A 13618-nucleotide genomic window follows, 5' to 3' on the forward strand; every position below is an offset into this window, starting at 1 on the left:
AAAATAAGGGTAACTTAACAGCTCCCAAGCTGGGCATATCCCCAGTAAGCCAATGTCCAAAATCCCTTAAGGGGACCCCCAAAAATGAGGGAAATTGGCACAGGCCAATTTCCCCCATGCTGTGACCACCCAAGGCAGTTGTGACAATTCCAGAGAAAAGCATACACATAACATGGTACAAAACCCACTTAACTCAGCACTGCAAGAAGGGGTGGGATGGGCAGGAGAACCATGAGGCTGTCTGAGGCCTGGGCGGCATGTCAGGAGCAATATCCTTACTGGCCAAGTCACAGGAGACAACCCCATCCAGTGAGGTCTGTCAGCCAGGACCCTGCCCTTGAGCCAGGCCAGGACAAGCCTGAGTGGCCCGATATGTGTTTGTGGGGGAATGGAGTAAGGTTACAGAGGGCCGGAGAGGCAGGCAACCCCTGTGCTTGCATCAACACCTCCCTAGCCATTACCCAGCTGTGCCACCTAGCCTCATCAGGGCCACCCCACGTTGCCTCTCTTATTGCCCTAATGGGCCAGCAAAATGGGCCCAAGGTAAGTCTGTGGCCCACCACTTCACTTCGCTCTTTCAGGATCTTCACTGTTCTCCTTCTCTATTCCCCCACTTTCCTTCTCAACTGCCACTTCCTCAGGTCAACAGTAGAACTCTTTTTGAACTCCATCAATCAGGTTTTGCAGGCTGGTATAAGGCATCTGCAGTTAGCTGTCCATCAAAATATGTAATAACTATAAAAAAGAAAAAGAATGCAAAAAACCTTAAAAACTATCATTTTTGTTGATATTTCTAATTACACTGTTGCCAGCTGTGACGGACCTCATACACAGAATTTGTTCTTTTCATTATAAACTTTTGCTTTCCCATTCTGTTATTCAAGGCAGGAAGGTTGAGTTTCTTTTTGGGGGAAAAAAATCAGAATTAGCATGAAAGAAACTTGGAGAAAACAATCTATGTTAAATCTGTGCAGTCTTTTGCAGGGAGATCAGAGGCATGTTGTTTCACTTCCGTCCTAGTTCTTTTCCTAATAGCAATGTTAACCAGCTTTTCTTAGGGCATAGAGGGAAGGGTTCAGAGTAATCTGTTGCTCTTTCTTGAAAAGAGGTGACATCAACTGGTAATGAACCACTCTGCCAGGAACTTTGTGTCTTGTTAGTCCTCTACAGTTTGTTCAGCTGGGTGATGAAGAGAAGACTTGGCAGTAGACTCAGAGTAATCTTGTTGAAAATATGAAAGGGTAATGGGCCTACGGATTCATTTCACACCACATGGGATGAAGTAGTCTGTGTTCTTTCCCATGTACGTAGCAGGCTAAAAAGGCAGAGAGAGCAATCAGTTGTTCACAGAACAACTTGTAAAGCTTCAGATGTTGATTTTTTGTGTTGTCTATTTTATACTAGGCATAGTACCCCTCCTCCTACGCCCATCAATAGGAGATATATCACAATATGATAATTACATCTATCCAGTTGAACTAACTGCCCCAACGCAATCAGGAGTTAGGGTTTAAATGGTCAGATAAACTAGATCAGTGGTTCTCAACTTGGGGGTCGGGACCCCTTTGGGGGTCAAATGACCCTTTCACAAGACTCTCTGCATCAGTGTTGTCCATCTGTAAAATGGATAAATGTTAGGGTTGGGAGTCACCACAAGGAACTGTATTAAAGGGTCACGGCATTAGGAAGGTTGAGAACCACTGAACTAGATGGAAGCGTTAGGGAGATTTTGACCACAGGAAAGCTGGAAGCTATTCAAAGAGCTTCTGAAATCTTACATCCACAGAACAGTCCCATAAACATATATGAAAATTTGATTCAAGATCTGAAGCCCTGTCTCTTTACTAAGGAAAAAAAGAGATTTCTGAAAAACAAACCACTTTCCGTGCCCTGGTTCAATCATTCCTGCACTCTTGCAAAAAAAATGCTTTAACAAATGTGTATAGGCAGGTTGCTGAAGCTGATGAAAGCTGATTAAAAAACAAGAAGCATATTCCACTCTACTTACTGACATTGGCGTACCGCTAATGGGGACATGGGGTATCCCTGGGCATATGCCGTTTCATTACATGAGGGGGCACTGGGCATCCCCCACGTGATGAAATGGCATATGCCTGAGCTGCGTGCTACTGTACTCCTGGGCCACAAACCGTGGTGCCCCACCCTCCATGCAGGCTGGCTCCTGCCCTCCCCAGGCCCTGGGGAGGGCAGAAGCCAGCCAGCGGGGGGCAGGGCTCGGCAGAGGGTGCCCATGGTGTCCACCTGGGCTGCCCATCACAGCACCTCGCCCTTCCAACCTGGGGAGGGCAGAAGCTGACCTGCAGGGAGGCCAGGGTGCTGCACAGGCTGGCCCAGGAGCCGGCCTGCCACCATGACTCCCATCCGAGCAGCCCCCCAAGCCCCTTCCTCCCTGCTGGTTCTCATAAGTGGGGTGCAGGGTGTGTGTGGGGAGCTAGGTGGGGGGGGGCACAATGAGGCAGTCATGCCCCTGGGTGCCATTTAGGCCTGGTACGCCACTGCTTGCTGTAAAAAAGGATTATAAGGCCTTAATTTCATACAGGAAGAAAAAATACATTTAATAATTTAAGAATAATTTAAGAACTTCCCTTTCCATACGAATTCTGGCAAATAGATGGGTCTCTTTTTTCAGACTTTGTATGACTAGCCAGATTATTCACAACTCTCTCCCAAAACTAGAAACTTACCAGAATGGCCTGGCAGGTGACTTCAATCCAGAAGGGCTCCTCCCGTTAATTTTTCAGGACAATTTTTGATCTAACTGGCACAGGGCAGTTTTGGATGTCCTGCAACGAATGGGATTCTCTACTCAAGCCCTCCTAACAGTAAGGTCTGAAAGGGTAAAAAAACTAGTCAAACAGAATTTTCGATCTAGGGAGATAAGCTGATGTCACAAGGTCTCCTGAATTCTTAGCACCGGACCATACTAGATACCAGGTAAATGCACCACCTTACCTTTACTTTCTAGACATCAGTAAACTAAGAAGAATGCTCACTTTAGCTAGATGCAATTCCCTACCCTCTTCTGTAACACAGGGCAGATTCAAGAAAATCCCATTTGAAAAGAAGCTATGCTCCTGTTTTTTTTTGAAGAAATCGATACTTTAGAGTGTATGTTCGTTAGATGCCCTTTTTACAAAAAGCCTCAAGAGGAACTTCTTGATCCAGTGTTGGCCGATTTAGCTGATATGAATGAAAAACGGCAAACTGGAATACATGCTAATGGGTAGGGATTGCACAGTTACAAGCATAATAGCATTGTTCTGTTTAATAATTTGCAAACTTAGAAGGAAACAGTAAGTGGACGGATATTAAGGGGTGTTGCGTCATCCAAACATATTATAATTTTACACAGTACCAAATATAGTTTTTTATCTAGAAAGAAGGAATTTTATATAGCACTTTTAGGAAGTATTCTTTTTGAAGTTATGGTTTTAATCTTTGTATATATTGTATTTTTGCTGATACAGATAAATGACTGTAACGTAGATTATTGTTTATTCGAACTGGTCATTGACTGTAATAAATTGATTGATTGATACTAGGCATAATCGTTATACATTCAGGTTCAGTTGGGAGCATCTCTTTGAAGAAATTGCAGTGCTAAGAAATATTATTTCAGGAACTGGCTAACCTGTTTGACTTCCTTGCATTGTAGCACCCCAGTTTTCCTTAAAGAAAATAATTCTGACCACTGACATTTTAAAAAATCTTTTATTGAAAACAAGCATAGATTCCATTGTTAAAGGGTAATTATACGAGTACATGATGTGTCTTTAGAATACTCCAGGCTACAGTAGTTCTGTACCTGTTAGTGAAACCTACAGGTAATGGATTAAATTTTGCATCTGGAAGATACAGGTTGCTTTTTCAACAGCCTTTTGTTAACTTCTCCTTTTCTATAATTTCTGTGAATGTTATACTAGATGAAAAAATCAAAAGCTTCAGATAGCGGTGCATCTCTCACTTCTGATAGATGGCTTTTTGCCACTTCCTGTCATGCACTATAGCAAAGCAGGGAGGAGCTGTTGCAGAAAGAAACTGAAGGGGAAATGTTGGGCCTCGCTACGATTTATAGATAGATATTTATAAAAGTTACACTTGAATTATGCTCTCTTGATATCTGAGTACAGTGCACACATGCAGCAGTATCTCATGAGGTGGTGCTGCTTTTTTGTACATCAGGTAAGCTGATTTTTTTTGGTGACTCTTTTGTGTAGTGGCTTTTGCTGTGCAGGATTTTTTAAACATTCTGCTTAGGACTGTGTGGTTAAATGCTTTGGTTTCTACAGTCCTCACAGAGATATTAATATACTTTTGAATGACTATTATTTCCTGCATCCTTCTCAAAACTATTCATTTCTGTTGTAGTCATGACAGGGCTGTATCGGGTAGTCCCCTATAGTATACTTGTAATTAGTAGTTCTTTGAATTCTGAATACTGCCTTTGTTTAGATAAGCTCGCTGCTGATGTTAATTTAAAAATTAATTGGATTTATACTTATCTTTTCTCTATATTTAAGGAGTCTCAAAGCGGCTTATGATCATCTTCCTTTCCCCTTCCACAACAGACACTTGTGAAGTAGGTGGGGCTGAGAGAGTTCTGAGAGATCTGTGATTGGCACAAGGTCTCCCAGCAGGCTTCATGTGTCGGAGCCGGGAAACATCCAGTTCACCAGATTTGAGTCCTTGTGGAAGAGTGGGGATTTAAACTCAGTTATCCAGATTAGAATCCACTTTTGGCTGTCTGCATTCTTGTCAAAGACCTGCTGTCTGTCTGTGTTGGCTCTCTTAAGTACCACATTCTCACAATGAGATCTGATATGTCTTCTTAGTCGTTGTCTTCAGACAATTTTTTAAAACGTTGTGGTTGTAGCTTTGGCTGACATCTGTGTGCCATTGGTGCCGTCAGTTCTGTATGCTAGCAGCTACGTTTTGAATATATCTTATTTTATTTGTGTTTCTCTGTTTTATTTTCATGCTATCATTGTAAGCTGTTTTGAGAACACAGGGCCGAAAGTGGGGCTAATATCTTGGTAAATAAAACTAAGGCATTAGGCTTAGGGAAAAGAAGTTTAATTTATTCTAGTCCCCTAGATTCAGGAATGCTATCTGATGGGTACACAGAGATTCTATTCAGATTCTTCATTTTTGAATAAACTTTATAGAAATAAGTTTCCTGGTAATTTATAATAATAGCTTCATTGTAGTAAAAGTATTCTAGGCTCTTGTGTGCATGTATGTGTGATTTATCTTGTTTTTCAGCTAAAATAGGTTTCTAAAGTAGTGTATTCTTGTAATAATATATTTAAATTACTTTATAATACTATAAGAGACTATTACCTAGGGTTGGATCCTAGAAGAATGGAAGAATTTTTATCTACCTCTTGCCTTACCCCCCCCCCCCCTTTTTCTTTTATTGGTCCACTGAGAGGCCGCTTCTCAGCTGGAGACCCATAGAGATACTTGCCTGATTTCTGTTATGCTGTTATGTTGTAAATATGTCAGAGGAATTGTATCTAGGTGATTGAGACGCATTCCTACCTCACTGTAACTGCTCAACACTACAAAACAAAATTGCTAAAAGATATTTATAGCTAGCCTGCTATGTGTTACCACTGCCATCTGGGGCATTATTTCCTTGATCTTTACTTTATGGCTTCACATGCTTTGTAGATAGCTAGGTTTTCCCCTGACACCCTGGTCCCATGGGAAATGGAGCCACATCCACTATCTTGTGGAAGCCAGGTGGTTTTCTCTTACTATCTGCCGCCGACTTTGGGGTGCCTCAGCTCTGGGGACCGTTTGTCACCATTTCTTGTGAATCCAGGAGGGGGGATCTGTTTGGGAATAAAGGGGATGGCAAAAGTCAGGTTTGTCAGAACAGACTTTGCTAAGCTTTGGTGCTCTGATGCTTATCAATAAACGCTAATGATCAACAATCCAGAGTCCGTTTATTGGCTTAAGGTTTGAGACCTAACAAAATAATAAACTTAGTTAAGAGGCTGTCGGGTACGTATGCCAGCTGTGAAGCACTAAACTGTAATTCTTATATAAATGGGAGGTATAGCAATAGATTATTTCACTAGAAGTAAAGACGTTTAGGTTCATTTTCATGGGTATTCTGTGCAGTCCCCATTGGAGGACTGCACTTGTGCAGGCCTGCCTTGGAGAGATTTTCCAGCTTTTTGTCTACTCTGCAGCTCTGAAGAGCACTAGCCCCCCCCTCCCCCTCCCTTTGAGAGGATCGTTGGAGCCACGCCTCTTGGCAGCAAGGCTTGTCAGAACTGAACTGTTCAGCACCAAGGCTCTTCTGATTTGATCCGCTTGGCACCAAGGCTCTTTGGAGCTGAACCATTCGGCAGCAAGGCTTTTTGGAGCCAACTCACTTGGACCTGTACTGCTCAGCGCCAACCACTCAGAACTGAACCACTCAGAACTGAACCACTCAGTGCCAAGTTTCTTCAGAGCCGAGCCACTTGGCACCAAGGCTCTTTGGAGCCAAACTGCTTGGCATCAAGGCTATTCGTAGATGAACTGCTCGATGCCAGGGCTCTTGAAAGTTGATCCATTCAGCACAAAGGTTCTTCGGAGCCAATTCATTTGGTGTCAAGGCTTTTTGAGCCAATCTGTTTGGCTCCAGAGCTCTTTGGAGCCAATCCACTTGGTATCAAGACTCTTCATAGGCTCTGTTTGGCGTCAAGGTTCTTCAGAACTCTAAGAACCTAGGATCAGTTTGAACCAATCTGTTTGACACCAAGGTTCATTGGAACTGATCACTCAACCCTTAGATGTCAGTCTGTTGGGTCAGCCTCTGACTAGCAGAGACTGATCTTTTCACCTTCCTGACCTGTCCTGAGGTCTCGATAAGGGACAATCCACATTTTCAATTTCAGGTGATTGGTGTCTCTTCTCAGAGCACCTGGTTTGGATGACCAAAGCTCTGATATCAGTCCACTCTGCCCCTTTGGGGAACTTCGTGCCTTCATGCCACTCAACAATACTCTTATTGTATTGCTTTTTGCCACATCTCTCTTGATCTTGTCGAGTTGTTCTTGGCCTAGACCTCCTAATGGGCTTTTCTCCACTCAAAAACTGGAGAGCCTGTATAGGAAGGTTGTGGGTTCCTTTCCCACAGCCAAGCTCTATGATTGTGTATACTGTTCCACTCCATAACAGGGTTGCAAACTGATCTCCATCTCAGGAAAGGAGGGGAGGGGAGGGAAATTGACTTAGCTGGTCATAGGTTTTTACTCAAGAGCTCTCTTGGAAACAAACGTGGCTGGTATGTGTCTGTAACATAAAACTTAATACTGAAGCATTATTCAGTAATGGGAAAAGGGAAAAGAATCCCCCCAATGAATTCTGTCTGAGGAATCTATTAGAAATCAGGAAACAGATTTTAACAGCTGTAGCCATCTGCTGTATTCCAGTACCTGCTCTTTTCCTTTCCTTCCAGAATAAGGGAAGGAAGAAGGTTAAATAAAGAATACCAGTTCTCAGACTAGCCTCTCTGAGCATTCCATACACCCATTTCCTGTTAATGTTAGATGGATTTAAGTCATGTGGTCTTCATTGTCCATTTTAATCCAGATAGTTTTTAAACTATCTAGCAGATAGTTTTTTAAGCTAGTTGTCCTTATAGACATATCTCATCATTAAAATACCAAACAAGTATGTTAAATAAGAATTTAAGTTAATGTCAAAAGTTTGAATAACAGAACAATATATTGTTTGTGGTTTATATTATTATGTTATCCAAACTTTTTGAAATTGAATTTTTAGTGTAGAGAAATATCTTTGTTTTGTATTTCCATGGTGAGGTGTATAAGAACCAGAGGCTTAGCTATGGAAAATAGAGCCTGGTGCAAAATCTGAGTTTTGCTGCCCCCCCCCCCCCATGTTCGTTGGTGTTTTTTGTATTTTTAGTGTTTTTTCAGTTTCTGGCCTGCAGGGGGCACAGTTTTTAGGCTAGCAGCAACAAACTTTCAGGGTATCTTTAGGAGACTCTCCTGATGATACCAGCTAGGTTTGGTGAAGTTTGGTTCAGGGGTTCAACGTTGTGGACTTTCAAAGGTGTAGCCCCCATCTCCTATTAGCTCCCATTGGAAACAATGGTGGATGGGGCACCCCCTTTGGGAGTCCATAACTTTGGACCCCCTGAACCAAACCTCACCTAACTTGGGTGGTATCATCAGGAGAGTTCCCTGAAAGTTCCCTGAAATTTTGGTGCTGCTAGCCTAAATACTGCACCCCCTGCAGCCCAAAAACTGAAAACACTAAAAAATACAAAAAACAAACCTGAAATTCTTGCTGCCCCCCCCAGGTCCGCGCCCGGTGCAACGTGCACCCCCGGATCCCCTTGTAGCTCTGCCTCTTATAAGAACAGTTAGCTTAAAACATCTTTTTGTTCCAATTTAAGTGGAGTCATTTGTCATCTTCAGTTGGAAACTAAAGTATGAATTAGACTAGTTAGGGGAGTATAACCTGTTATCAATCATGCACGAACAGAGCATTAAGCAGTGCTTTTTCCCTCATAAGGATGTTTGGCTTCCTCCAGTCTTTGCAGTGTGACTGATAGATGTATACCTCCAAATTAAACACTGATTCAGTTGAAAAGACATGCTGCTCCCCTGTGTTTTGACTGGTTAGCCTGACTTTTAAAAAAATGTTTATTTTTTATCTTTTGCTTGAATATAATTTTGCAAATTTTAGCTAATTGGTAGTTTTTGTTATGATCTTATTGTACTACTTTTGGGCCAATTATGCACAATATGCTTTCTGTGTGATGGGGCACGAATGTCTGTTGCAGCAAGATTTCTTTTATGAACCTATTTCCTGCAGCCCTAGTTTCACTTTCCATTGACTCCATGGCAAGTGACACTACTTTTAGTATGATTTTTAATTTGCTTCACTGCCAGAGTGGGGAGATTTGCCAGTAAGCACACCTTTGTCCCAGAAATCTTTTAACCCACAGCCAGCCTTCCCTCTCTCACCCACGGCCATCACCCCTTAACCTCCTCCTTCTCACCACCTCTTCACCTTCCATGTTGCCAGCTGCATTAAGTTAAGGGCCGTTTCCGCATGGCCATGCTGCGGGGGGGGGGGGTGTCGGCGTAAACGACGCCAACACACACCCCTGGGACCATTTGCACGGATGGTCCCGGTAAGAATTGGGAAGACGGCGCAGCCTGCGCAGAGGCTGCGCCCTCCCCCGAACGCCTTACTGTCCCTCTGGCCGTCCTGCGCGTCGCACAGGCCAGGGGACACGCCCCCTGCCCTGCGTGACAGCTCTGGAGTCGCAGGGCAGGGAGGCGTGTCCCCTGGCCTGTGCGACGCACCAGAAGGACGGAAGGACGGTAAGGCGTTTGGGAAAGGGGGGAAATGGTGCTTTCCAGTCGCTGCCATTCGCATGGCAGCGCTTGGAAGCTGCTGTTTCCGAAAAACCTCGCTCATGTGAACAGTCTCCCAGGGACGCTGTTTTTAGCGTCCCTGAGACGCTGTATTTGGCCCGTGCGGAAAGGGCCAAAGAAAAGAAGTTCACTCACATGGACTTAACTAAAACTCACAGAATGTTGCATTTCATGTTGATAGATCGATATCTCGATATAATAAGAACAGAGAGTGCTTGGAAATAATAAGCCTCTTTGTCCTCTGGTGGCAGTGGCAGCAGCAGGAAAAGTGGGGGGAGATACAATATTGGCTCTAGCAGGGTTCTAGATGTCCCCTTCTAGTGCAAGGAATTGCTTTGCTCTTTCATTGGATGGAGGCTGTTACACTTTGGCCACATAATGAAAAGACAGGAGTCACTTGAAAAAACTATAATGCTAGGAAAGGTGGAAAGCAGCAGAAAAAGAGGAAGACCCAACATGAGATGGATTGACTCTATAAAGAAAACCATGGTTTTCAGTTTGCAAGACCCGAGCAAGGCTGTTAATAATAGGACAATTTGGAGGCTACCAATTCATAGGATTGTCATGAGTTGGAAACAACTTGACACTTAACACACACATACATTTTGTATTTAATCCGGTATTAAATGTGTGAAGTAGCAGGTACACCATTCCAAAACTTTCCTTGTGCTTTGGGTTGTGTTATGGTTCTGTGATTGTTGTAGTGGTAGTAGCAAACTCCAACAAATTTGAGCTTGAGTCTAACACCTCTGATAACAGAATCTTCAATCACTCTCTGCTTGAGAGGGGAGGAGAGCACATGCTAGAAAGAGAACAAGCTACATTTGCACCTGTCATGGGAAAATAAATTTGTCACAATATCTGAATATGACTTTTGTCCTTTAGCTTCCACTTAGGGAGATGTCTATTGAATAGTCAACCAATTACAAATCCATCTAATAGTAGCATTGTCTAGTCCACATTTCACTAGCTTACTTGCAAGAATATTACAGGGCACCTTGTCAAAAGCTTTACTAAAATCAAGTTATGCTACGTCCACAGCATTCTCTTCATCTACCAACCATGTCACTCTACCAAAAAAAAGAGAGATAAGATTAGTCTGGCATGACTTGTTTTTCAGAAACCCATTCTGATTTTTTGTGATCACAGTGTTCCTTTCTAAGTGCTGGCAGACCAGCTGTCTAATGATCTGCTCCAGAATCTTCCCTAGTATTGCTGTCAGGCTGGCTGGTTGGTAATTATTAGGGTCCTCCTTTTTCCCCTTTTTGAAGATGGGGATAACATTAGCCCTCCTCCAGTCCACAGGGACTTCTCCTGTTCTCCAGGAGTTCTCAAAGATTATAGCAAGTGGTTGTGAGATTACGTCTGCCAGTTCTTTTAATATCCTGGGTTGTAGTTCATCAGGCCCTAGATATCTGAATTTATTTAAAGTAGCCAAGTGTTCCTGCACTAGCTCTTTATTTATTTTGTGCTGAATTTCTCCTACTGTATCTGCTGTTTCATTTTCTCCTGGATGAGCACTGTTTCCTTTTTGGGAAAAAACTGAGGCAAAGAAGGTGTTTAGTAGATTACAATCCACTGCTCTTAGCCACTACACTATGCTGGCTCTTCCATATGTACATGGTGTAGTAAAAATGCCATAAATGGTGGATTCTGCATTGTTAGAATTGAGGTGAGAATTCCTGGGTTTGTAAAAACAACCTTACTGACAATGTTACTGTACTGTAGCTGTGAAAAAGGCCCTTATCATGTTGCATTTTTTCTGTGATAAAAATAATTTTTAACTAAATTCTTGTCATCAATGGTAACCTTTCCATTTATGAAGGGTATTTATTCATTCTTCTACTATCAGTGAAGTATAATGGATTCTCCCTCACTGTAAACTAAAAGAATAAAATGTTTTGAAGATACATTGTTGTTTGTAATAAAATTCGTGTGCCAATTTAGAATACTGTGTGGTTCTAAAATTATAATTTGTTGCAAAGAAGGTTATGTTGTAATCACAACTTGTAGCTTGCATTTTCAATCTGTGAAAATGTAAATAGCTATATTTTAACTTGGTTTCCATTCCTTGGTTCTTTGAAAATGCTCCCTCTGTCATGAAATAAAACTAAAATTGCTGCCTTCATTGAGGACAGTGAATGGGTTACAGAGCACTTGGAGTTTCTTGTCCATATTGAAGATGATGAAGAAAATAAAGTGCAGAGTTTTTAATATTTTGTTTTACTCTCCTTTGCTAAAGTGTTTGTTTTCTGTTACAGAAAAAACGCAAGCAAAATGCCCAGGATGAAGATTCAATCAGTGTCTGCAGCTTTGACTCAAGTGTGAGTAATCATTCCATTGTTTAAACAGAATGCATAACCTGTTGTGTTTCTAAAATTAGAAATGCTAAGCGTTTCAGTGACAAACTGCTTATGCCTGGCATAAAATACCTTTTATTTTGCATTAAGAGATATTGCTGACATTGACTGAAAAGGTTCTACTTGTAAAGCATGTTCTATGTCAGGGGTAGGGAACCTGCGGCTCTCCAGATGTTCAGGAACTACAATTTCCATCAGCCCCTACCAGCATGGCCAATTGGCCATGCTGACAGAGGCTGATGGGAATTGTAGTTCCTGAACATCTGGAGAGCCGCAGGTTCCCTACCCCTGTTCTATGTAAAAGAAGGTAGTGTGAGCAGAATAGAACCATTATATGAGTTTCTGTTGACAGATATATTAAGCCTAAAACTCCGCAAGGTACCCAGATCATTCAACAAAGCATTAAACAACGCAGAAACCCTTTCCTGGGCCTCACTTGATTTTGCCCAGTGATAAGAGGGACTAATTCTGAGTGAGATCTTTATCAATTTTGGTACAGCTGTGATAGAGTTTCTGATCCAGTGGCTAGAAACCAGCCACTCAAAATTACTAATTCCAGAGGAAAAATGTATATACTTGTTATAGTGGATTGCTATTTGCTTGTTGTTAAAGCATTTTATTTTGAAGAGTTGATTGATTCCCATAGGTTTCAGCAGCGATAAAACTAGATCAGACCTGCATGAAATGAAAGCAGGGGAGGAGCTGTGGCTCAGTGGAAGACCCTCTGTTTGGCATGCAAAAGGTTCCAGATCCAATCCCTAGCATCTTTAGTTAAAAAGACCAGGCAGTAGGTGATGTGAGCCTCTGGAGAGCCTCTTCTATTTTTCCTGGTACTCACATGTAGACAAAGTGATTCTAACTTAATTACCAAGACAAGGGAGAGCTTAAGTGTATCTCCAAATCCCTGTTAAGAAAGGGGGGTTGTCTTTCAATAGCACGGGTGTTGGAAAGCACCATCCAGACAATTTATGGCCACCCCTAGGATTTTCCAGGCAAGAGATGTTCAGAGGTGATTTGACATTGCCTGCCTCTGTGTAGCAGTCCTGGAAGCCTTTGGTGGGCTTCAGTCCAAGTACTCACCAGGCTGACCCTGCTTAGCTTCTGTGATCTGATGACATTAGGCCAGACTGGGCCATCCAAGTCAGAATAAATAGCTAATTAGTATTATTGCACTAATTATATGTTTTTCACTTATATCAATGGTTGTTACCATACAGAGGTTATGAGTACTTTTGGCTAGTTCCTAAATATTTCTCAGGCCATTCAGTTTTGAGTTTACCCAGTGGCAGGTATGTGTGCAGGGTTGCGAACCTGTAGGGCCTAGAAATTTCCCATAATTACGTCTAATCTCCAGACTACAGTTCCCCTGGAGAAAATAGCTACTTTAGAGGGTAAACTCTATGGCACTGCACCTTGTTAAGACCCCTCCCTTCCCCACATCACATACTTCCCAGTCTGTATTCCAACTCTCCAGGAATTTCGCAGTGTGGTGTTTGCAACCTTTGATGCAAACTAGTAGGTACAGTTCAACCAGATCTTGAGTCTATTTTCATGTAAGCTCCTCAATAGTGATTAGGGTTTTTATTTTATTTCTGTTTATTTTTTTCTAAGATGGTTTGTGGATGCTGTTCTCCTGATACTGGAAAATGTAGATTTCAAAGTTTCATCCCACAGTTCTATGAACCTGAAATGATTAGGTATCATTTGTGTTAATGGGATAAAATTGTCTGAAATCTAAATAGTTAAGCCTACTCAATTGTGAATACAGGATTTAATTAGGACAACTAACTGATTTCTCTGGTGGTGGGGAACTGTTATATTATATGA

At 42.2% G+C, this 13618-nt stretch overlaps 1 protein-coding gene across 7 annotated transcripts in view; it reads left to right on the forward strand.

The window, feature by feature from the left end:
- Positions 1 to 13618, forward strand: part of ARHGEF3 (Rho guanine nucleotide exchange factor 3) — a 135152-nt gene that overhangs the window by 44083 nt on the left and 77451 nt on the right. For 5 of the 7 annotated variants that reach the window (XM_048490308.1, XM_048490312.1, XM_048490310.1 and 2 more), the window contains one exon: positions 11693 to 11755. In XM_048490308.1, the coding sequence (XP_048346265.1) occupies positions 11693 to 11755 (63 nt within the window). Of the gene's footprint in view, positions 1 to 4147; positions 4204 to 11692; positions 11756 to 13618 lie in introns of those variants that run through there. The other 2 variants (XM_048490314.1, XM_048490316.1) reach the window with 1 other exon arrangement.

The sequence above is a fragment of the Sphaerodactylus townsendi genome, linkage group LG03, assembly GCF_021028975.2.
Source record: "Sphaerodactylus townsendi isolate TG3544 linkage group LG03, MPM_Stown_v2.3, whole genome shotgun sequence".
Lineage (NCBI taxonomy): Eukaryota > Metazoa > Chordata > Lepidosauria > Squamata > Sphaerodactylidae > Sphaerodactylus > Sphaerodactylus townsendi.